Source organism: Tasmannia lanceolata, unplaced genomic scaffold, assembly GCF_043159265.1.
Source record: "Tasmannia lanceolata isolate RefF3 unplaced genomic scaffold, GAP_Taslan_0.1 ptg000005l, whole genome shotgun sequence".
NCBI lineage: Eukaryota > Viridiplantae > Streptophyta > Magnoliopsida > Canellales > Winteraceae > Tasmannia > Tasmannia lanceolata.
Genome location: NW_027518682.1, coordinates 661817 through 688534, shown reverse-complemented (window position 1 = coordinate 688534; position 26718 = coordinate 661817). Strand labels below are relative to the sequence as shown.

Here is a 26718-nt window from a genome sequence, read left to right as displayed (position 1 = left end):
AATTAATATAAGATTAGATTGTTTCTAATGATACTTTAACTATGTGCAACTAGTAGATTACATGTTTCATTCCCAACAATACTCCTTGTGAAAGAGAGTGTTCTCCATGAAACAGGCGGTATGGTCACCATAGCAGGAATCGAGAAATATGGCTCAACACACATGACTTGCTTTACAGGCCCTGCATCATTGACGACATCAACGTAAAATTCATGTGCCTGCCTTAGGACGTAAGACGTTAGTGACTTGAAATCCCTTAAACTGATTCGACTTAAATCTCGCCCCTTTCCTAGCCGAACTGACCGTGCCTATGTCTTACTTTTGGTATAGTTATTTGGATGTCCGTGGAGACTGCTAGTGCCATTAGCCTTGCCAATATCTTCGTGGATGAGATGACAGCGTAAATTTTGGCGATATGGCTGAGAGATTTTGATTGCATTATTTGAGGTGTTTGCCCCGAATCCAGTGGCCCTGACTCGTTGGTTGGCCATGGGATAGAGAAGAGGAGAGGCGTTCAGTTGCCTCGTTTATACAAGTCGAGGAATTTCGCTGTCTTAAGACAGTGTTCACGCTTCTCCGAAGGAGCCCGATTGGCCGGTTAGTGGGTTCTTTCAGCCTCTATGGAAGAATCAATACCACAACGAGAACTGGGATAGTGCCAAAGAATGATCCTGACAAATCAAAAGATCTTCCCAAGCTGAGGGAGCCTTAAGTTTCCAAGTGAAATTCTCAGTATCCAAGTTATGATAAATTTTCAGATGAGCCATCCGTGGACAATAATAGGGGCTTGGTTTTGCCATGGTTCGAACCACTTGTCTTTAGATGAGGGAAACTCTATTTTCTATTTCTCTAGCAAATTCTGAGTTGTCATGGTTCGAAATACTTAGAGGTTTGGCAATTTTAAGTAAAAATTGCCTATGTTACAAAACAAAAGAAAGACTGCAAGATTCTTTTCGTTCGGTGTGGAAATGGCACCCCCACTCGTTTCTTTCAATACTTTTACTTCTCTTTACCTTTTTCACTTTCTTAATTACCTCTTAAAATTTTGTTGAGATGCCAAAAATAAAAATACTACCATCAACGAGATAGGATTTGTTTCCGGCACCAAAACAGGAGAATGTAAATATCAGTGGGCTCACATAGACGTAATCCTAGCTTTTTTATTGGTGGAATGCGAACAGAGTCGAAAAAATACAGCCAATAGTAAGAATTCAACAAGAAAAATTTAAGAAGAAAAGAATACAGAAAGCAGGGGAAAGATAGCCAAATTATTTAGCTCCCAAATCCCAACAAAGACAAAAGGAACCCGGAAAGAGAAGAATACTAGTTATTGGGATCTAAATTAAGCAAAGTTTATTTGTATTTATTATTTTTTGGTATGTCATAACTTAAGAGTGGTAAATTATTTATTACTTTATTAATATCAACAGCCTATTTATTGCCTAATATCACTGTTATATAGCGGTAAATTTAAATTTACTATGATATAACATGTTGCATATAAATCCACAATCAAATTTTTGCAAGCAGGTGATTGACATGTGACTAATTATAATCTCAACAAGCTAAAAAGATGTCATAATCCATAGGAGCAAGAAGGTGATTGCAAGCAGCTTTGACAAACCCCAGCTTGCTCAGTCATCTTTGAGTTTATTTTCTGTTTCTATCTATTTGCTATTCAATTTTGATATTAAATAATAGATATTAAGAATAATTTTAATCATTTTGTAATTTGAGTTTGATGAATTGACCAACTCATTGTTGGGATGTGGTGAGACAACTCAAAGATGCCCCATGATTGGTCGCAATTGGTAACGAGGAGATGAATTCAAGCGTCCCATGAAATTGACTGGTCACTGTACTTTAAATTGATAAGCAATGTATATTTTGTTTATGCTAGTGTTTAGGCAACTTCATTTCACTAAATCTAATATGAGTCCCAAAACTTCATTTCATTTTACATGATTTCTTACTACGCTTACATTGAAACAGAAAAAGAATCCTCATGAATGAATCTGGTGGAATTGATCAACTGCTCCTAAGGCTTTCTTTCATGATTATATGTTTACCTGCCTAGCTTCTTGAATTACTACTCCTCTTTTTGAATTCAACCATCTATTTCACCAAGATCATCTCAACTCCAAATGAAATTAAAGACCAACGTTTATGCACTCAAGTCCCAGTAAGTTCAAAGTCGGCGCCGATGGGCAAATGATCGCTCGGGTGGTGGTGGTTCGGCAATCCACCAACAACATCAGGAGACAATGGTCCTGGAAGTTCAAGAAGACTGACTGGCTTCAGTTGGCCCGAAGCTGAAAAGAATATGTAGTCAAGAGTTCCGGTGAAACCAGGAGTGCAGTTGGTGAATTGTGGCTCTCCTCCAATAATTGCATAGAGACTGGACAAAGGAACCCGAAGTTCTTCAGAACATTCTGCAGGCGGTGTGATGGAAGAGTTTGCTGATACAAGATACTCGTAGACCTGAAAGAACAAAGGTATTTTAACTCTGAATTAAAAGGCATCAAAATCTTTTAGGAAGCAAAACATCAATTCAGAGAAAAGCAATTAAGAGGCACGGTAATTATAAAAAACCCAGACCACAGACCAAAAAAACCTTTGTTTATCAAATCAACAAGTAATCCACAAAAATGACAGTACATTCCATTCATTGTAAATAATTATACCTTCGGGCTGAACTTGTAGGAAGACTTCGATCAATTCAAGATAACTGGAGAAAGTCTTCTGCTACTTTATAATTACGAAGTTCCTCGTGGTCTTTTCAGAAATTCGAAACAGAGAGTAGCAATCGATGCAAGTTCAAAAAGAACTTGGGACTTGGGTGACGTTAGCAACAGACTTCCCCTATATACCAGCAAGACACCATAATATACACACCCAAGGAAAAGGCCACTGTTTGGCAAATGCTTGGTGAACCCAGTCACTTCCTGAGTAAGGGCCTCTTTGGATACCTCTACAAATTATTTGCATATTATCTTACATGCAAATGGTCTTGAAGTTAGATAGGATTATTTGCAAATAATGGTTATAATAGTTTTACAGATGATATAATTTATGGCCTCCAAAGAGGCTATTTACTGCATTCAGATCTTCTTTCATCCATTGCTGTTGATATTTAATCCAACTAATTGTAGAAATGAGATACTTAAAATGTATGAACAAACGAGACTACATGATTAGCAAAAGTGTCATACAACACATTCACCCAAAGGAACATGCAGGAGGATGGAGTAACAGAGGAAGCAATGGTCCATTATCAGCTATGAAAGATGATGTCGAAGGCTGATTAATGGGGTCATTTAAACTGATGAACAAAGGAGATACCCTTAATAATGCCATATATCTATACCACATGAGGAACAATAGGACTACAATCTGAGATACTAGACTAAGAAAGGGATGTCATACTAAGGGTGATATGCCGAGAAATGGGTGTCTTATAGGACAAGATGGACCATATTACAACATAACAAATAATGACACATCCAACACTCTAACAAGAGAATTTATTGAATTCATCTCATTGTATGAAGCAACAGTGAGGAACATGCACGTCCATAGAGGCAAAGACGCAAAAGCAGAGACAAGTGGACTCCATAACCATAAAATGCTAGAATGGGAGATACTGCCAATAACAGAAAACTAGGTAACCAGTTAATCTGATATGCTGCAATGAGTTTGTAAAAGGCCTTAAGTCTTGAGAAATGTCAGAGAAGGGGAAACAAGTATCTAAAGTACGATAGTGTTCCCTCTTTACAACTCATCACTTATAATTGGATAAGATGCCCTCCACCAAAATTTAGATGTAATACTAGGATAGAGAATTAAGTAGTGTTTGGAGAATCCTGTATAAAGATTGACATAGAAGGACAAATATATGGTACTTGAATGTCATATCCATGCGTGCCAATAACACCATAACGCGCTGCCTAGACTTGCTTGTGACCACACCTAAAGGGCCAGTCCTTGATTTCTAGCATTAGGCTTTACCTACAATAATCATGCGGCCACTGTCCTTGTTAAAACCACAGTGCTTTCAATTTTGACTTCATAGAGCTACCATGTTACTAAGCCCACTCATATTTGTTGAGGATCCAATCCATCCAATATCCAGATGCTCATTGTTTTTTTTTTGAGAAGGTAACTGTTTCATTTCATCTGTAAAAAATTTACAAATTGACACACGGGACAAGCTGTCCCTGTGACTGTACACAAAAAGCAAGACTATAATCTTATGTAATCCCTGTGATATCGTTAAAAGATATTTCCGTGTCTGATCGGATTGCACCCGCGTTTGCTAAAACGTCCGCCGTTGAATTCGTTGTTCGTCTCCTATGCGTTAATGATGGGCGGATATCTCGAACAAGGTCTCTAATCTCTTCATGGGCGGATATCCGATCCATCCAATATCCAGATGCTCATTGTTATAATTTGTGAAGTCCACAAACGTCCGTCGTCAATGTGAACTTCAACAAAAAGATTGATAGAGTTGGCAATGCCCAATGACTGCCTCCTGCCCTTCAAGTTTGTGCATTATATCCTCTGTATAATTTCCTTACCCTAAATCTCGTGACCCTTTCCTGTACACTGCTCATAGAAAACAACCCTTTGACTTGGCAGGGACTAGTCGACACAAGGATGATGCTTAGAACAATGTGTGATTCCAAACACGAATCATCCCAAGTTCAGGAGGTTTACTTGAGTTATAGAAACTTGAGGAATGCCTCCTACTACTTATCAAGGTCTGAAAATTTTTGCTCATGTGGATGTGGCATCAACAGAAGAAAGAGAGGTGATTCCTACCAAGGGCCATACACATATAGTTGTCATTTCCCTGAAAAGGATTTAGGACATGGAACCAACCTGAAATCATCTAAAAACTCTGTATAACTGGTAAGCAATTTATTTTTTATGAAACAAGTACGCAACAATGAGACAAAATTGAACAAAACATAATGCAGGCAAACAGACCTTATCTCCAGGGGTTGAATTGAAGTCACCAGCAACAATCACTGAAGGTGTACAGCTGAATTTTTCTGAAACAATTCCCTTGAACTGAGCTAGGCGCATCAGAAGATATTTAACTTGTGCAAGCTTGACATCAGCCCATTCTGGATCCCTGCATATATAACTTGCAAATACTCAAATTAAGCTCCAATAAAAAAGATAACCAGAACGATATAATATTGGAAAACCTGAAAATGAATATGAATGACACAATAAAAATGTTTATACATGAGGAGAATACTATTATGACATAAGTCATAGTGAAATGTAACTACTTGTTCCCATCATACATGTGGTGCACATGCATGGTGATCAGGACTATTGATCTGGTCGGCCACCACTTGCATGGGCCATCACTCAAGATGTGCAGAGATTTGACAATCCCAACAGGGTTTTAAAATGGGGATGAGGGCCAAAAATGTGGCCAAAGTAAATCCTAGTCGACTTGGTCCAGCGCGGCCCGGCCGAAATCACAGATACCGTAGTTTAGGATCTTGAATTTCGAAAGACGGAAAAAACATGATTAAAATTGAAAATGGGCAGAAAAAGGGAACCCTATAATCAGGAAATGGGGATAAATTATCTAAAGTTAAAATCATAAACCTGAAAAACCTCAGTAAAAATCCCTATATAGGGAAAAAATTGATTATACAATTTCTTCTTCTTATCTTCTTCCTTCAATACAAGTAGTCTTGTTGTGATGAGGGAGATATTCATGATCTCTTCTTTTTTCTAGCCATGGCCCGTAATTCGAGGGAAACCCTTTGTTCCCAAGATAGCTAAGAGAGAGCAGATGAAATTGAATCATGAGAGAGAGAGAGAGAGACTGAGAAGATGAAAACTCGCCTCTTTGTTTCTTCTTTCGAGCAGTAAATACTAAATACTAGATATGAAGAGAAAGAGGAAGGGAGAAGACTTATTAGTTGCAACATAAGTTGTAACTCATAAGTTTAGAGAGAGTAGGAGAGAGATGTATACTTCGTTTGGGAACAGCATTTTTGGTGTTACGGATCGCAAATGATCCGCTTGATTTGGATTAAATAATCCAAACTATGGAAAGTAGGGGGAGGATTGTTTAATGGTAACCCTGTTCATAATAGAACTCCTATGTATTAACAAATATCCAAAAAATGCATGATTGACCTTTGACCTTGAAGAATGAGCAACTAATATGAAGATATGGTGGTGTATATCAAACCTACCAATAAATGTGTGTATTCACCATGATAACCAGATGATCAGAAGGATCTTTAAGCTTAAATGCTGCCATAATACCCACACAGTCACGTTTCAATCTTACAAGAGGATCATTAGGATTTCCACGGTCGTCTGGACTATTCTTTTGTCGTAAACCTGACAATTGTTCATTACATAATTGTGTGATCAGTCTTCCACGACACCAGTCATATGGAAATAGTCAGCAAAGCAAGGCTAACACGAATAAGCATCAACTTTTTTCTGGCTCATGTCTAATGTAAGATACGTACTAATAAATTTATAAATTACTTCTACCAAACGAAATAGCTAGTAGACTACTTCAGAATTTTAACCAGCTAAGGTACCATTGCTGGATGAAAAAATAACAACAACAACAACAACGGCATCTGGTAATTGAAAACTCCAAACATTTTACTAAGTCAACCATAACGTTTTCATAGATAAATGAAACATAAGGGGCACTAAGAAAAGATGACTGCTACAATCGGTGTTTCAAAACTCAAACTCGGGTGAGAACTTGGCTGCGGTAAAAGAGAGTAGACTCGGGTGAGTCATGATTGACACAGTCAATTTTTCAAACTTGGGTGAGTCAAAGGAGTTTTGATTGACTTGGTGAGGCAAAAGTTCAACTCGGACAATGTAAAAGGAGTCAACGATTGATGCGAGAAGTTTATAAACAGTGGATACAACCATACGCCCTGGATGGTATACCAGACATGTGCCAGCCTGGTTGGTGCAGGCCGTTGAATGCATATTGCATGTCGAGTTGTCAGGCTCGTCCCGTCACCCGCACCAATCGTGCTGGTGTGTGTCAGAATGTGCCAACCAAGGTGCATGACTACATTCCCCTCGACAAGGCACCTGTGTAGCTAACCAATACATGCTTGATCCAGCAATTACATTTGTCCAAACATCAGGCATATCTTGTATTTCGCATCTATTGTGTCAGCAAAGTTGGCTAAGGTCACGGGTTTGCTCCCCGGAGACAAGTGTTCGAATCCCACCCGGGCTTTCCCGATGCGCATAGTCTACGGGTGCCAGCGCGCATCCGTAGGGAATAGTCCTACCCCCGAAGGGGGTGGGGACACCCTTCATCATAAAAAAAAAAAGTTGGCTACCTAGTTGTTAAGAAGGTCGCCTTTTAAGAGCAATAGCATCCACATTTTTTCTTTTGTATGTTTTGGTAAGGTAGCCACTAACTATAGGAAAATTTTGGTGTTTTATTCTATATATTTTGTTGAATCTTTTGTCTAAAGAAGTTAATAGCTGAATCACCCTGAAATTTCTCCTCAAATTCAGGTTGTTCAATTTTCAGTCACATGGCACCATTAAGAACCTACAGGGCACGTAAAGACGGTGCAGCTACTAGCCATATAGTGCAAGAGAACCTTATAAACAAAGCATACACATAAAATAATCTAATGTACTTTTTATTTTTTTAAATAATTTATTATAACGAAATTACAATCGTATAAATAATAACTGTTTTACTAGATTCTTAATTTCTTGTATCAGATAGCATGTATTTTGTAACATTAATCAATAATTAAAAATTACAAACTAATGGTTTAGGGGTGGTAAGGCATCATATGAGTAAGGTCATGAGTCAAGTCAACAAGATTCTCAAAAGTACCTTGTACTTCTAAAATCAGAGATATCGGAAAGTTGATCATTTTCATCACAAATAACTGGGCAATGATGTCACACTGAATTGAAAAAGGAGTATGTAACACAATGAATGAAAAGAAATTTAAAGAAAGTAAAATATACAGAGTGAAATACGTTAGCATGCATGTAGATTGTGGGAAGTACAACTGAAAAGGTTACAAACATTACCTTCTATAGGTGTGGACACTCCGTTTTTCATGTCCAGTGCATCATTAGTTTCATTCTCTCTTAATGTTGTTCCAGCTTCCACGGTCTGGACAAGATCATTGTAATCTATTTCATCCTTCAACATCAATTCTGCACTGAATACGATGGAAACAAATGGGTTAAATAGAAATCGATATCTCAATAATAATTATCAGCATTTGTGAAATTATTGTGATGGTATACAGATGAATTGAATTGCTGACACTATCCATTAATTGCTGGTGATAATTTGAAATTATCACAATAACTAGGGTGTCATGGTTATTTCAGTTATCAAATGCAGTTTTGGATGCATCGTATTGGATCATTCCACTTTAATTTTCAAAGATTTGCAACAAACAGAATTAAGATGTCATTTCATAGATTTAACAACATTTTTCCTTAAAAAAGGCCTCACCCATATTATCTTCATACCGATAATTTTTAATAAGTTTAATCTTTCAAAAAAAAAAAATTAATAAGTTCAATATACAATGCTTCGAGTATATTCCAACTTATTTCATATTGGTTTGATAGTTCCAACACAAATCAGCTGGTCATCCATTTGGCTTGATTAGAAAAGAAAAATATCACAAAAGCTCACCTTATTGTGTAAGTTGATGCCAATCTTTTATAGTATTTATATCTTATGGCACGTGAGAAAGTGCAAATATTTATTCTATGACTGAATTTAGAGGATCCTAGGGTCCCGGGGTTTTGCTATACTGCTTGCACCACCTAAACTAACCCCTTCCATTTGCCTCCTTTGAAAGAATATGATTAGCAAGATCAAGACAGACATCTATTTCTAGTGTAAGTGCTTTGCCGACTTTATTCATGAGGTGACTACAACTACAGGATGAATCTGGAAAGAAACAAAATGCCTAAAACATTAGCTACTGAGGAGGAGATACAGGACACCATTAATGAGTAGGTGAGAAATTGGTAACCATGATAAAACCAATCCAAGCAACGAAGTAGCAGGGACAGCAATGACAAATGCAGAGTGGTGCAGTAAAAGCATAATTACGCATGGGAAACCAAATGACATATAAACCCTCTAATAGAAACCAGAGATCTAACACTCAGCTTGGGTCTCAATCACTCCATGGTATGAACCTAGTAAACTAGACAAGTTACAAAGTTGATTTTCTGAGTTGCCTTATTTTAAATGGAAAATTAGGAAAATGATATTTTCAAGAAAACATGAGCTCCAGAAAGTTCTGAAAAATAATAAGAGACAAAAAGTGTGAGAGAAGTTTGAAACATTCCTTAAAATTGCATCATAGCTTACTGTAAATTAACAGAAGGTTTTCACTTAAGCAGAGCAAAAAACAGTAGCAAATCTTACGTACTTTGTTAATCGTATTTATGTGTTCACACCATTATAATTAACACACATTTTATTATTTATTTATGAATTTATCATATATTTCATCATTCATAAATTTGTATTTGCATAGATTTTTTTAGTTAGTTATGGGTTTAGGCCTATTTGTACAATGGCTTTTGAATTTTTCTTATTTTTTGTTTAGTGTCATGCATTTTCCTTCTAACCACACACATGTATTTCGTCAAGTCCACGGGTTTAGGCTCATTTTGTGTTTTCTTTTAAGTTCTTTTCCTACTTTTTGTTTATTTTTTACTTTTTGTTATATTATTTGTTATGCATTATAATGCATCTTTCCTCCAAATACATGACGGCAGTGTCAGGTTTTGAACATATCGGACTAGGGAGTAGTGACTTACGACTTAGAAGCATTGACTTTAAAGCGGACAGAGGAGTAAAAGTATAATGAGCGCCATATGCTTATGGCTAGGATTTTCAGAGGCTAGTTGAGAGAGGGGCCTCTCAAGTGAAGCACTTCAATCAAATCCGTTACACACAACTTTTTTTTGGTTTAATTGCCACTTTTTTCTTAGCTTGTTTCCTTTTTGTTTTTTTTTTTCTTTCCTTTTTTGGCTTATTGTTATATTTTCGCTTCCTTTTGTTTTTGTAACATTCATTTCTTTTTGCTTCTTTTCTTTTATGCCAAAATGAGGTATTATTCCCTCAAAAAATACTGTATAGGCCCAATGTATGTCGTTGTAAGTTTGAAAATGTGGATTTATTTTTGTTGTTACTTATTTACCCCTAGTTTTATTATTTTGTATCTTTAGATCTTTTCTTTTGTAATAAAAGATGTCCAATTATCCATTGTGGGTGGTCATAAAGAAGTCATATGTCTATATCAACACACACAGATGTGTATGTCTGTGTGTGCATACATACATATATTATATGATTTATTAGTAACAAGTTATCCATAGGTCCAATACTCAAACAGTCCAACTCTCGTAGCCGGAGATAGTAAACACATCAAACTGTCAGACTAAAGCGGCCTTTTTTTATTTAAAAAAAAAGCTGTCAGACTAAAGCCACTAGATGATAATACAATAAGCAACATTTTCTTTTAAAAAGAAAAAAATACAATAAAACAACACATACATATGTGTATATCATATTATAAGTTCATGTATATTATTTTTTTGAATGTTAAGTTCATGTATATTATACATTTTATATTCATAATATTGATTTGAACAATATGTGCTTCGAAATTATGTTCTGAATCTTTAGTTATTTAGGACTACCCGCCCGCAACCAATACAAGTAGAACTGCATAGTTTTACAAGGACAAATTCACTATTCTCTAATTCAACTGAGAAGAAAGAGGTTCCACAGACCTGTTGTGTTTGTAAAAGATACCACATCCATCACGCTTCTGTCCACTTCTCTGAATGTAAATACTTGAATACCCATGATGCTCCATGTTTCCTTTATAAAAGTCATCATATTCATCTAATTCCTGAAATAATGAACGATATCTTCTCAACCCAAAGAATGAGAAGGACTAAAGCCATCATGAGAGGATGGAGTAGAAAGAAATTCAGACTGCAAAAAAGGAAGGAAAGATGAAAATGCTTGACTGATCACCATACAAATGGTATTAATTAAATGACAGTATAAGCACACCCAACACAGGAAAATTATGCAATGGACTAGCAATCATCATCCACATCCAAGATTCTTCCAGACATGAGTAACTGCAGATAACAATTTTATAACTCCAAAAGATACAATGTTATGCACCCAGTTAGGAAACAGTGAGGAAAGACTTGATAGCTAGGAACATAACAGAGATCATGACTTCGGATAGGATAGAATGGAAGAAAAGATCCACGTAGAAGAACCCAACTAGAGCCAGGATTAGATCCAGGTAGATTCCTTCTTCATGAAATTTTTCTAAAGGATTCATTTAGCCGACCCCAACTAGTTTGGGACAAAGGCTTTGTTGAGTTGAGTTGAGTATAAACACACCCAACAACATAGGAACCACGTAGAAGAACCCAACTAGAGCCAGGATTAGATCCAGGTAGATTCCTTCTTCATGAAATTTTTCTAAAGGATTCATTTAGCTGACCCCAACTAGTTTGGGACAAAGGCTTTGTTGAGTTGAGTTGAGTATAAGCACACCCAACAACATAGGAAAATTATGCAATGAACTAGCAATCATCATCCACATCCAAGATTCTCCCAGACATGAGTAACTGCAGATAACAATTTTACAACTCCAAAAGATACAATGTTATGCACCCAGTTATTAGCCCCAACAGTTCTAACTTAGATCACCAGACAGTAGCGCCTTGCTTGAAGCAGTAGAAATAGGGAGCAGCATCTGCATAAGCAAGAAATTATAGTGCTTTTACACCTGAATCAAAAATATAATTGTGATACCAAGAACCCCTTGGTTTAGGATTGCCGCTGATCTTCGCCCTAATGTTGCCATGTGTACCAAAAATTAAGGTATATTCATCATTTCCCGATGAAAATAAAACTGATAAACAGTCATACAGTTATTCATGTGCTTCCGTACAATAGTACGAGAGGGATGCTGGTTAGGATATCCCTAAGCCATGTGGTTCATCATATCACCTCTCTTTGAAATAACACGACTTAGTTGTGTGTCTAGCAGGATCTGACTTATTCGAGGAAGCACAAATCAAAAGCACCAACTATAGTGATTTTAATATTACTGATTTGAACTATGGGAGAGAGGAGCACCGAAGAAAACAAACACTGAGATAAAAATTTTAAAATTAATAAAATGTGGTGAAATCGCAAGGCAGTTTTAACTTTCCACCATCTCGCAGCCCAGGTCCTATAATACAATTCTCAGGAACTTTTTCATGATACATCAGCAAAGGAAAAGCGGTATTACTTGGTAAAATCCAAAGGAGATGTGCAGTATTACTTGGTGAAATCCTAAGGAGTTATGCCCTGTTTTAAAGATGCGCTGTAAATTTTACCAACCCCTTATTCATGGTACCGTTATTACTTTGTAAAATCATGAGTTATGCACGGTTTTAAAAATGCACTGGAGTATTTTACTAACCCCTTAATGTAGATACTCTACCAACCATCGAACTCAGCGAGTACATGAGGCAATCAACCCAACCATTTTCAGTTTTAGTATATTTTAGACAAAGTTTTGATTTTTCACAAGTAGAGATCTGGGTTTTCACAGAAACAGAGTGCAATTCATAACAAAGTATGGTTCACTCCTGACTAAATAATAGATGAAGCTCACCCACATTCTAACAAACTCGAAAAAATGCAGCCTGCTTAGTCAAGGTGTGACACAACTCTTGACAGAATAATTAGGCCAGATTGACAACCGTGGAATGAAATGTCATTATGACAAGAAAGGATGACTGCAAATAAGAAGTTAAAAATTAATTTGCTAGCATTAAGTAGCCGGGAGTTAGGTTGGTTTGGCATTCGTATTAAAACAATTAAAAATGAGAGAAATTATTGAGAAATTTAAAGAATATTAATGTTTTTTTTTTTAAATGGATTCAAGAATATTAATGTTTTCTGATAAGAAATATAAGTTTATGACTACATAGGCAAAAACATAGTGCAACTATTTTAACATATGAACTCCAAATATAAACAAATTGTAGGTTCCTGCCCTGCATCATTCTTTGCCAGGATCATTTAAACCTGAATGTGGATTTTCTCGATTCAGTGGCACGTATCAAATTTAGAGAGTTATGGAAGTGTAAATCAGTTTAAAACCTTATGAAATGACAAAAACGAACCATGTTGTATTACAAAACAAGGGACCTAATACCAGATCTGTGGAGGTCACACGGGGAAATCAGGTTTTCATTATGCATCTAATCCTTAAGACATGACGTTGGAACTATGTGTCCCCAGTCTAAACTAATAGCAATTTGAATAAAAATGTCAAATAAATATGTTGTATAACTCAACAGCATTTCATGTTCACAAACTGTAAGTCATGATAGGTTTTAAAGGAACTAGAGAGAGAGAGAGAGAGAGAGAGAGGGGTACATTCTGACCGAAAAAAGGAGGGCAAAATCTGATGAGAAAGACTCCCTTGGGCCCACACATATGACAGTATATAATTTAAAACCAATGAGCTGATTTCTCAAATGGAAACAATAGTTTGCTAACTAACATAGCGATTATGTCAGCAGACACAGAACAGCAATGGCATATTGCTGTGCATTCTATTATTGGTTGATTTATTGAAAGAATTCTGTTTGTCAAAAAAAGCATGAATTAGAACTTTTTTGGCATCGAATTTGATACCCGAATAACAATAAGAACATTTATAGACAAAGGTTTTATCAAAATCATGGCCTCAAAACAGTAGTGGTTTCTCTGAATTATATATTTACATAATCTATTAAAATTTGCTAATATCGCAGCAAAACTTTTTCCTTGAATTTCTCCTACTTTTAAGTTACTCGCAAATTTTCAGAAGTAACAATTCAGCCGCAAACCATGGACCTCATTTGGTTTCCAGTTTAAAATTTAAAAGGCTGATCAGTTTCATCATGTATCAAGACAACGAAGAAAAAACATTAATTCTACAACAAATAGAAAGCATTACAAACCTGAAGGCAGAAGAAATCTGCCTCAAGGCTTTTAAGAACTGTCAAGATTGCTTGAGAACGAGCCTTCCACCTGCCACACCACATAAAATTCCAGTGGTTACTGAAATGTGGCAGAGAGATGATACAAAAAAAGGCATAGAGAAATGTCAACTTCCATTAGAAGCTTTGGACAAAAATAGGCATATATATATATATATATATATATATATATATATATATATATAGGAAAATCTCCCCCTCACTTATGTATTTATGTTAAATAGGATAAGTACAAAAAATGACAACTATGCCCTTACGCAATACACTATATCCAACACTCCCCCTCAAGCTGGAATGTAGATATTATACATTCCCAGCTTGTTACAAATATCATTTAACTTTGACTTAGGTCATGACTTGGTAAAAATATCTGCTAACTGGTACACAGATCGAGTGAAGGAAAAATGTATTTCGCCCCTCTAGATTCTCTGGCGAATAAAATGGCAATCAACCTCTATATGTTTGGTTCTCTCATAAAATACGGGATTGGCGGCTATGTGAATCGCAGCTTTATTACACAGTAGAGCTGAGCTGGAGAAGTAGCAGAGAAACCAATCTCTGACATGAGAGACCGTAACCAAAGAAGCTCCCCACTAGTATGAGACATAGCTCGGTATTCTGCCTCGGCGCTAGACTTTGAAACTATCTCTTGTTTCTTACTTTTTCACGATACCAAATTGCCGCCAACAAAGGTGCAATAACCCGTGGTTGATCTCCTATCTGCTGGAGATCCTGCCCAATCTGCATCACTAAATCCTTCCACTCTGACATGCCCATTTTTCTTGAATAGCAAAACTTTCCCTGGTGCACTAGCGAAGAATCTGAACTACCGCTGCCCAGTGAGAAGTACGAGGGGCACTCATAAACTGGCTAGCTACCCCAACTGCAAAAGAGATATCTGGGTGAGTACCAGTGAGATAAATAAGTTTCCCAATCGGACGACGGTACCTGCTAGGATCATCCATCAAGTCGCTCTTTTGCAATCAGCTTGGTGTTTGGATCCATAGGAACACCAGCAGGCTTTGCCCCCACAAATCCAGTCTCTTCTAACAAATCAAGCACATATTTCCACTGAGAAAGAGATAGATTGCTGCCAGAATAAGCTACCTCAATCCCTAGAAAATACCGTAGGCGACCAAGGTCTTTTGTGGAGAATTTCGCCTGTAAGAAGGTTTTCAATTTCTGTATACCAACCGTATCACTGCCTGTAATAATAATATCATTCACATAGACTATAAGGAGAACATGTCTTGTATCAGAGTGACAACTAAAGACAGAATGATCAACTACACATTGTCGCATGACAGCATCACTAAAGCACCCAAACCATGCTCTAGGAGACTGCTTGAGCCCATACAAGGACTTGCGTAACCTGCAAACTGAAGATGGCATCTCCCCCTGAGCAGAATACCCTGGAGGTTGCTCCATGTAAACCTCCTCAAGCAAGCCACCATGAAGGAAGGCATTCTTGGCATCAAGCTGATAGAGGGGCTAGCCTTGGTTGACAGCAAGGGAAATGAAGACACGAATAGAGGGAATCTTGGAAACTGGGGAGAAGGTCTCTATGTAATCAACGCCGAAGGTCTGGGTGTAACCTTTGGCGACAAGGCGAGCATTTAGCCTCTCAACAGTACCGTCGGGTAAATGTTTGATGGTGAACACCCATCTACTGCCAACGGTATGTGCCCTAAAAGGAAGAAGAACTAAATCTCAGGTGTGATTAGAACGAAGGGCAGCCATCTCAAACTCCATAGCAGCGCGCCAGCCCGGATAAGCAAGAGCATCAGAAACAGACCTCGGTAAAGAGACAGAAGACAAGGAAGAGACAAAGCTACAAAACAGAGGAGTCAGATGGTCATAGGAAACCACTGAAGAAATAGGATGAGCAGTTGTATGAGAGCAGGTACGAGATGCAATTGGAGAATCAACTAACATATCGGTAAAAGAGGTACCTGAGAAGAAGAGATCGGGATCTCCGGCTACGAGGACGGCAACCCAGGCGGCAGGGCAGTAGCAACATCTCTCTAGCGACGCTGATAGATTCGTGTGACTGGAAGAGGAGGAGGAGGAATAGAAGGTGGAAGAGTAGGAGAAGGAAGACTAGGTGGAGTAGAAGGGACCAGATCAGGGAAGACAGGGAGGGGAAGAGGAACTGGAGAATCAGAGAGGCCATCCCGGAAAGTAGGAGGCTGAAAGAAAGGGGTGGACTCAAAGAAGGTGACATCGGCCGAGATAAATAAGCGTCTAAGCCGAGGGCTGTAGCATCTATAGCCTTTTGGATACAGGAGTAGCCCAGAAAGACATAGTGCTCAGCCCGAGGGTCCAACTTATCCAGACGAGGAGATAAGTTGTGTACAAAACAGACACAACCAAAGACCCGGGGGGTGAGAGGAAAGGGATCACTCGTAGGATGAAGTATCGAGTACGGGAAGGAGCCATCAAGTACAGAAGATGGAAGGCGATTTGTGAGGAAGCAAGCGGTGAGAACGGCATCGCTCCAATAAGACTTAGGGACATGCATCTGAAAGAAGAAGGAGCACGTGATGTCAAATAAGTAACGGAGTTTCCACTCAGCAACACCATTTTGCTGGGATGTGTGCACATGATGATTGATGAATGATACCGCGGGACGAGAGAAATGTGCTAAACTCATTAGAAAGATACTCACGTGCATTATCAGTGCGCAAACATTTAAGGGTGCACTGATATTGTGTAGTAATCTCAGCATAAAAAGTACGAAATGCATTAAAAATATGAGAACGATCTTTTAATAAAAACAGCCAAGTAACATGAGAGAAATCATCCACAAATATGATAAAATATCTATAGCCAAACTGAGACAAAGTCCGCGAGGGACCCCATACATCTGAATGTACTAAATCAAAAGGACGTTATACTCAACTAAGGACCCTAGAGGGGAAAGACACACGATGGTGTTTCCCAAGTTGACAAGACTCACAATCAAAAGGCTGAATAGTGGATGAAACAGTAGATGTCTGGCGTAGCTTCTGGAGAGGGGGTGACCGAGACGACAATGCCACAGGTACGAATCACTGTCGAGATGGTAGAAGTCATCCACCTCAGAGCCCGAGCCAATCGTCCTCCCAGTTGTGAGATCCTAAAAAACAAAGTGAGAAGGAAAGAATGAGAAAGAGCAGTGTAGATTCTTAGTAATTTGACTAACAGAAATTAAATTGAAAGGAGATTTGGGGACACAAAGAACAGAGGATAATGTACAGCCAGAATGTGGAGATAAAGTACTAATACCAGTGATGGGTGTAGAGGTCCCATTAGCTAAAGTAACAGAATGAGTCGCAAGAGAAAATGGAGAAAAAAAACTAGGGGAAGAGGCATTACCAGTCAGATGGTTCGAGGCCCCTGAATCAATAATCCAGGAACTTGAGCTAGTAAGGAGAGAGGCCGGTGAACTACCTGGTTGAGCATAACTGGCAGTAGGTGGGTGGCTGCTGAGACGGAGACACGGCAACTCATCGTAATCAGCCCTGGAAATAGTCATAGTGCCACTATGTGAGGCGGTGGAGGCGGTGCCAAGAATGGACGGTGCTGGCGAATCATCAATAGGATCTGCAGCAGTAAGGTGGGCCGACCGAGATGGACGAAGCTCTGGGTGTAGTGTGTAACAAGAATCTATATAATGTCCCTCTCGGCAGCAGTGAGTACAGTAAGAACGGGGTCGGCCACCAGTACCACGGCCGCGACCACCATTGCTGCCTCCACCACCACCATTGCTGCCTCCACCACCACCATGATCAACACGGCCGCCGCCACGCCCGGATGAGCTACCGCCACAGCCAGAACGGAACCCGCTGTCATAAGCTGCAAGGGCGGAACCGTCGGTAGGAACAACAGTAGAAGAAGCACTGGGTAAGCACTGCTGAGCACGTGAATAAATCTCGCTGATAGATGGAAGTGAACCGGAGCCGAAAAGCTGCTGCCGAAAGGGTAAAAACTCTGGCCCCAGAGACTCGAGAAACTGAACAGCACGGAACTGGTCACGCTGTCGAGTAAGAACAACCAGATCAGTGGTCAGGCGCACATAGGTGTTGAGCTGCTGACAGAGTGAGATAAACCGGTTGTAGTGATCGGAGAGAGAGGCATCACCGTGCTGAAGACGTATCCACTCAGAGTACGTGGATGAGAGACGTGTGGGGTTATCAACCCCAGAATAAATGAGAGCAGCATGATCCCAGATGGCCTTAGAGGTACGCAAGGTCATCAGTGGTCTATACACCTGAGGGGTCATACTCTGCCACAGAAGGCTGTGAATGAGGGCATCATCCTACCGCCAACGGTCATAGGTAGGATCCGAGGGAGAAGGGGGATCCTGCTCAATAGGGGATACCTTACCTCGAGTGAGGAGGCAGGTCTCAACAGCGAGACTCCAAGTAGTTGGAGCCGTCAAGACGCTTCGAGGTCATTTGAGAAAAAGAATGCTCCACAGACGGAGAATATGAGGAAGGAGTATAACTCGAAAAAGAGGCCGGCGCCGTAGTGGAGCGGGTGTCAGCACGAGAAGGGCTGATCTGAGGAGGATCAGTAACATCAAGGGAATCCATGACAATAGATAGAAGAACAATAAGAGATATGAGAAGCTCTCAATGATACCGGCAAACCAAAAGAAGTACAGCTAAGATAGAGGAGGATAAAGGTAAAGGAAGTCAGATCGATGATCCAGAGAAAAGAGCACGGTCTCGAGACAGGGACAAAGGATGGGGGCGAGATATATGAGCCATAGGGAAACAAGAAGATATAAGGACTAGAGTCGGAGCCGCGAAGAGGTATAGAACAGTTTCAAAGGACTTTAGATCATTGAGAAGAGAATGAAACTAAGGTTGCTTGGTTTCGTTGTTCGAAGAGGGTAAAAGAGAGGAGGAATAGAGGAAGACAAGAAATAGGGTGGTTTTTTTTTTGTTTGTGCACTGGCTGATGGAAAATACAGAGGGGAAGGGAGGTGCTATAGCGGCACTGTAGCAGGGAATGGAGTAGAGGAGGAGGTGTGGGGTTGAAGAATTAGGGTTGAGGTTAGGTTAGAGAGAGGGAGAAGGGGGAGGGTTAGGGTTAGGGTTACGGTTGATGGAGAAGATGGAGGGTAAAGGTTTCCCTAGGGATCAGAAACCCTAGGGCTCTGATACCATGTTGCGAGAGAATAGAGAAAAGAGAAAAGTGAGTTGGGAAAATCTCCCCCTCACTTATGTATTTATATTAAATAGGATAAGTACAAAAAATGACAACTATGCCCTTAGGCAATACACTATATCCAACAATATATATATAACACTTTTAAAAATGTGTACTCTGTAACTCGACCCATCTTCACATAGGAACATACGGTCAAGAAGCTGAATGAAAAGATATCTACTCATTTGCATGGTTTTAAATTTCGACCGAAATCCGAAATTTCGGATTTTGGTGAAAACCGAAATGAAATGGTACCAAAACCGAAATTTACCAAATTTCATTCAAATTTTCTAAAATTTCGTCAAAATTTATAATTAAATAATAATTTATTATTCCGTTAACTAACTTCAAACGAAATTACCGAAATTTCGGTAATTTCAATCGAAATTTCGTCCCAAAAATCCGGGATTTCGTGGGCCAATACCAAATTTCGCCTGAAATTTTGGTTTCGGATAACTCCAAAATTTTAGCCTAAACCGAAATTTTAAACCATGCTCATTTGACCATCATATCGGGGAATTTTAATCCAATTTGTCAACAATATTCAAAATTTTAGATATGGTCCATATTCTGTTCACAAATCATAACAACCAAAATAAAGAGATTTTCTATGACAACTGTAACACCAAATATAAGAGAATCTTACGGCCTGATTCTCAAGGTATGCATCAGGACCAGGTACATATCATTCATGATCCGCTTAGCACATGCAGAATCATATCTATATGTCAAACTATTTATGATATCGATACCATTAGCATTTTATGGCTTCAATCTGGGATGCACCATCGAGCAAATCAAACAGTATGCATATTCACTTTAACAATTGTCTTAACTGTTGCTCTTTCAGGAAAAAAAAAATTTATCAAGACTACAAAACCCTCATGAATCAAACTTTTCACTCAGCATTGTTATATTCAGGAGGACATCAATTTTGTTTTTGTTTTTGTCCTCTTTTTTTTTTTTTTTGAATGGGTTCAGGACCCCATCAATTGGAGGAATCAAAGCAGAATAAATAGATATGCACAAACCCATTTCTTGTCTCCCTCATATGTCATGAACTAGAATAAATCAAGATTTTAAGCACCACGGGGTATTTAGAAGATTTACTTGAGGCAAGGTTTCGGAGAATGTGGAAATAATGAGCTCTTCACATAAACCTGCATAATAGGATGATATTAGTCAAAAGTTGGAATTTTGAAGATCATAAATAAGTGAAGAATTTATAGGGATGCTATCTCAGATGGCAAAGAGAAGTGTATTACATCACAAGATACTATGATTGAACTTGAATTATTGAATAACTATTTATCATGCAATACCAAAAATCATAAAATCAGATTAACATGAAAAGAAGTCATTATAAATGCACACATAAGATCATAATAAAACCTTGGTGAAATCAGTTGTCAAAATACCAACTTGCCACAAGCACAAATGCATGCAATATGAGTAGTACCAATCATGGTAGTTCTGATAAGATAAGGAAAAGTAGCCTGATGTTTTTTGCAAGTCTTCTGGTAAAATTGATGTGTAATTTCTAGAAGAATCTAAGATCTATGACAAGTGGCTCAAGTTGCATCAGTTCCTGCTATTCGAACAGCGATGAAGCCACAATGACATATGCAGTTACCTCCTAGCTTCCTTCATATTACTTCAACAGTACAACTTTAATTTCTTCCTCATGGAACATATCTTCCAACTTCTATTCAAGAAACAACCCAAATAACTCCCAATTCAAAACTGCACCCATGTTTTTATTATTAGACAAAAACTATCAACAATTTGTCAAATCATTAAGTCCATGAGTTGTTGCAATGAATAAACAGCAGGAAGAAAATCATTATTTTTTTTCCTTTTTTTTTTAATGATGAAAAAAAAATCATGCAATGTCAAGTAAAAGCTCCCCCCCCCCCCCCTCAATAACTACTTTGGTGAAGACATAAGGCCTTGAGACCTTAGATCATTAATGCCTCAACTAGAAAAGAGGGACTGATGCATACATGATCATACCCTTCTCATTGCTTAAACATGTATCCTGTGAAAAAACAGCATCAATCACGGATACAGTGCAAAACTTACGTCAAGCCAAGCCCGAATCAGAGATGCGGCATGGATGGGGCAAAACGGGCCAAATGAAACATTTCTCATAAGCCTTAGGAATATTTATGAACAGTTAGTGACTTTTGCAGGATTTTGTAAGGACATTTTGGTCTTTTTAAAAATTTCTCCAGAAATTCAAAAAAAAAAAAAAAAAAGCGATCTACTAGTTATCATCTCAAGATTTTTTAAATTTTTTATTCTCTGTTATAAGTCATCTTAAATGGGCTTATTTGGCTTTGCCTTTAACCTAATTAAGGGATGACCATTTCAAAAAAAAAAAATTAATCTAATTACGGGATGAAGTTAGTTCAGGGTGGATGGTTGCTATTAGAAGCAAAATTTATGATGGACAACCACCAGACTGCATGGGTAAGACCAGACTTATGCTTAAGGGAGAGAGCGCGATCAAGGCCTATAAAAGTCACATTTTTTGGATAAAACACCTCAAAAACCCTTTTTATATCTAGGGCCTAGGATAATCCATCCCACAGGGACATGCTGGCAACAATTGTCTAGTGGTAGCCAACTAGAGCAACAGTCCCAATCATCATAAACATTAGTACATTGAAAGTCAGAAAGTAAACAAATCTCAAGTAAAAATGAATTAGTATATTTGCTTGTTACTCCTTTGGATTGTAGACTCACAAATCACAGTGTAGGATTATAGATAATATAATTACTTGCTTCAGATGAGCATTCAGGTCTTTTAGACTCTAATGTCTTTAATAAACTGGGGTTTAGCTTAACAAAGACACAGCTTGAAATATGACCAATTAGTATGATATCAATAGATTATATTGAGTTCCAAATGATGAGGAAGAAATACCTTTAAACAGTTACCAAAACAAAAGAGGAATACGGACAATAGTGCCCCCAAAATGAATGAAAGAATGCCATTCTTAAAGAATAAATAAGTGAACCAATTTCTACTACCCACGCATGTGTTGATAACTTGATATCAAGAGATGTTACGTGCAACTACAAGCATCAGTATATCTCGATCAAGCTCTGCTGAGGTTAGGTACTAGAACTTCTTTTTTCTTTCTTTTTCCCTTTTTTTTTTTGAATGGAGGTTAAGTACTAGATCATTTGATGATGAATGACATATCTTCAGCATTCACCTTCCCTGTATTGAAATTTGAGTTAATGTCCATGTGCTGCGTTAACATGATAGTGGCTTGGCTGCCAACCTCGTTGAGCACTGATCGTCACAGAACATTGCTTAGTCAAGTTTCATAGAACATGTTTGATCTCTGTAGTTTCAATAGCCAAGCTGCAACAAGTCTATGCAATACTTCCACACTAGAGTTGGCAGCAATTTGTCAGTTTTTACCCACATACTACTCTGTTTTCTTTGCTAGAATTGTTTGCCCAATTTGCATTGTAATGGTTCCATACGACCATCCTTTTCCTTAATGCATTCCAAACCATCACTGACAAAGCAATAGTCCCCTAGATATACTAAAAGAATTTCTATGATCATTCTTGCATGGGCCACAAAGAGGAACCAAGGGCCATTGAGATTAGCCCACATTTATAAATGAAAATTTTAGATTTTTCATATGGTTCAAAGTCGTCTTCTATCCGTGAGATATGACGATAGTGACCTGGCAGACTCTTAATCTGGAAAAGGGGTGTAGCTTGATTGTCTATATATACGTATTGAGCAATCTCTGCCACTTTTTATAATTTTCTATTGTCAGTTTCCTAATATCTTCATGTTTTCCATTCATTAGGAAAAAAAAGACAGTTTTGAATTTCCATGTGCATAAGCTGACAGAGTCAAGTGATGAAAAATGAACTCTGGATACTGAGTGGGAAGCTAGTAAAACCCGATTTGGGTGTTTGTGACATTTACCTATAGTTTCACTTCATCAATCTTGAATTCCATAATCATTGTAGCTATAAGTACACCAGTTATCAGCACTGTTATCCTAAAACTATACTGAGTTATTTTTAACCACTAATTAAGAGATTAGAAGCTAAATACAAGTGAATATGTTCTAGTTGTCCTATCAATGTTCCATGCACAACTTGAAATTTTTCCCCAATGGTTAGATGCAGATTTAGCACACGAAAGAAAAATCATATGCACAAGGAACGTCCACACCATAATTCACTTCAAATTATAGACAATAAACATTAAATAAATGCTTAACAAAAAGCACAAGACTATTTTTATGCTCAAACAACTCATGATGTACGTCTTTTGGAGATACGAAAAAAATATCCAGTTCCATGGTTTTTGAACTGAGAAGCAAACATGACAAGACATACCTGAGCTAAAATGTTATATGAGACAACACGGAATCTGAAGCCTGGAACACAACATTTGACGAATTCAGGTCATGAATTATAAGTGCTAAAGATTTAAATGTTAACATAGAGTTACCTCAAGTTAACTCCCCATAATCTTAGTCACTCATATGATGTGAGATTGTCAAACAGCAATTCTCAGTGAACTATAGAAAACCTAAATCAATATACATACCACAAGAAATGGTTTTTGTTGTATTTCCTCCATCCTCCACTGAAATGAATCTTGGACACAATGGCTGGGTTTCTCCACTCATTTTTGTAAAGCAATTCCTGTTGTGGAATCAAACACTTAAAATCCATCCAAAAACATCATTTTATAATTCATTCTATCTGTGAAGTTAGTTGAACCAATATTTCAAATATATAATGTAAAACAGAGTGCTAATTGGAACAGTATGATATACATGTAGACTAGCCAAGGAAGTTTGAAGTAAAATCTTGACCACATTTGGATTGTCTTGGGTGCTTCCTGCCAAGCTTGTGGAATTATTGGAAAGCTGGTCTGTTGTTCCATGGTGCAAGAAGGGGAAGATCCTTTGGAATGTGACACTATTAGCTACATTGTGTGTACTATGTAAGAGAGGAATGTCAGGAGCTTCAGAGGCCTGGTTAAAAGTGCTCAGTACATTCTCCTGAAAGTGATAGTACTTACTAATTCATGGATAAGGATCCTCCCTAGCTTTAGGCTTGCATCTGCATATAACTTATGGAATGGTTGGAAGGAGATTTGTGCGGAGCAAAGGTCCACTTTTTTCCAGGAATGGGAACCGCCAGGTCCTAGTTATCTAAAGATCAATTTTGATGGGTCTAGCATGGGGAAGCCGGGGCCAGCTGGAGTAGTAGGTGTCCTTAGAGATGAGAATGGATCGGTGTCATGGGCGTTCTCGGGTCCCATTGGGACCACCGACTCCAACAAGGCGGAGGCTAGAGCTGTCTTGCAGAGGGTCGGATTATTGGACAGGAACATTATGGACAAGGTGATGATGGAGGGGGATTCTCTTAATGTCATCAGGTGGCTGAAGGGATACCAAGACCTCCTTGGAGAATCGCCTCTTTCTTGGACGAGATTCAGGAGAGGGTGGCAGCCTAGCAGGTTCATCTATATCCTTTCATCACGTCAGGAGATCGGCTAATAGCAAGGACGATAGGCTTGACAGGATAGGGGTATCCAAGGAAGGCTTTGAATTGTTCGACTAACTTCCTCCTTGATGCTGAGTTTTGTGGAGATTAGGGATTGTCTTATTTTCCTTTTTCTTATATGTATCGACCTCCGCAGTCGCGGGTTCTCCCGCTCTACTTCTTAATAAAAAATTTGCCATTCAAAAAAATACAATATACATGTAGAATTATAAAAAACGTGAAATAGTAGTATATTTTTTTGCAATACTATTTCAATGTTTCATCCCCCTTTGAACACCAATTGCTTATATTTTTAAGCCAGCAAAACAAGCAAGAAGCTACTGTTTGTAAATGTGGATTCCAAGAATCATTACATTTGATCCACAACCATGGATTGGAGACAGCATTAAGCAAATTCTTAGAGTAAATCAATCTCAGATGCAGCGAAGTTGTAGATTTCCAGGGATTTTTTCAATAATTGAAAACTATTGAGACGTGTCGAAAGTTCAAAAGGCACATAAATTTGGAGATGCAAAGTGATAGTAATGGACAGCACCCTCCTCCTAATTTGCCAAACAAAGTTAGTATTAAGACCAATTTGCTTGTACGTCACACTCTGTAATGCCTCTTAGTTATTATTAATGGATTGACTAGGTTTCCCTTATTTAATGTCCTACTATCCCGTTGCGTTTAGTCTTCACAGAACTCACAATCCTTGTGATCCATCCGTTTCTATTAGATGGGGGCAATTTTTCTTTTTCTTTTTTCTGACCACTTTACCCGAAAGGGGGCACACTGAGGCAACCATTACAGTTCTTATTTTAAGCATCATAAGAATAGTTTTCCGGGGTTAATTTGTATAATCCGGAGGTAGTAGAAATGGAGGCATAGGGTGTTGTACAAGCGGTTCTTACTCGTTCTAGTTCTTTCTAGGTATCTCAGATTTGTAACGTGTTCTCTTCTCAACCATGTACCGATGGAGAAGGGAAAAAAGAGAGAATGAAAGAAGCGCACAAGAAGGCATGAATTTAAATACTAGCAAACATATTGTCAGTCAACAAAAGGTATTGCTGCAACTACGCCAAAGGCCATATAACATGCCTCCATTGCAGATCAAATTCCAAAAGTTACAGGAAAGGAAGAAGATTGGGCATTTATTTTGCAGCAGAAATGGAGACACGCGTTGAAAATAGCGGGGAATAGGAGATGAAATACTGCATAGAGTAACTTCGACAGTGTGCAAGTATCAAAAGCTATAGTTAGGTGATAGAAAGAAAAGAAGGAAAAATAGGTAACGTACTTGTATACGGCGGAAACGGGGAGGCGAGGTGGAAGATGGAGAGTGAATCCTCTGGCCAGCATGGCTTTGGTCTTTTACTCTTCGAGAGGAACACCAAACCAAACGGGAACAATGTTTATAATACGGAAAATTATTAAAAAAATGCAAAGTTTTGTCTAAATTGTGAATAAAGGGTAGTGATTTGAAAATTATAAAAAAAGGTATTGTCACGTGAGAGAAGATGGCTTTTAGGACAAATATACCCCTCCTACCTCTTTTTTCCCTCCACTATTTCACCTATCCCTATACACTATTACCTTCTCACCTACCATCTTCTTCCTCAAGGCATTTCTAACGTGAAAAACTCTATGAGAAGGTTTTGAAGGTTGCCATTTACCTACAACTGTCTTCTTCCTCAAGGCTTCATAGAAGGTTTTTGAAGCTTGCCATTGCCATTGTAATTTTGGAAAAAAACTCCATTGCCAACGTTTCCAAGGTCCATTGCCAATGTTTCCAAGCTCTATTTATGGTTTTTTCACCCTATTTATGAGACTCTTTGTTTGGTTGCAATGTTTATCTTGACCTCTCTCTAT

The 26718-nt window shown here is 38.3% G+C and overlaps 1 protein-coding gene across 1 annotated transcript; it reads right to left on the bottom strand.

Annotated features, from left to right (window-relative positions):
• Positions 1 to 1902: 1902 nt before the first annotated feature.
• Positions 1903 to 26271, bottom strand: LOC143876986 (DNAse I-like superfamily protein). The gene is made up of 10 exons (XM_077378679.1): positions 26147 to 26271; positions 23900 to 23997; positions 23686 to 23726; positions 20416 to 20465; positions 14068 to 14137; positions 10825 to 10946; positions 8080 to 8213; positions 6228 to 6378; positions 4990 to 5137; positions 1903 to 2481 (listed from the first exon to the last, which is right to left on the bottom strand). Exons 1-10 carry the CDS (start codon positions 26206 to 26208, stop codon positions 2173 to 2175), a joined length of 1185 nt encoding a protein of 394 aa, XP_077234794.1. The 5' UTR covers positions 26209 to 26271; the 3' UTR covers positions 1903 to 2172.
• Between the last annotated feature and the right edge of the window lie 447 nt (positions 26272 to 26718).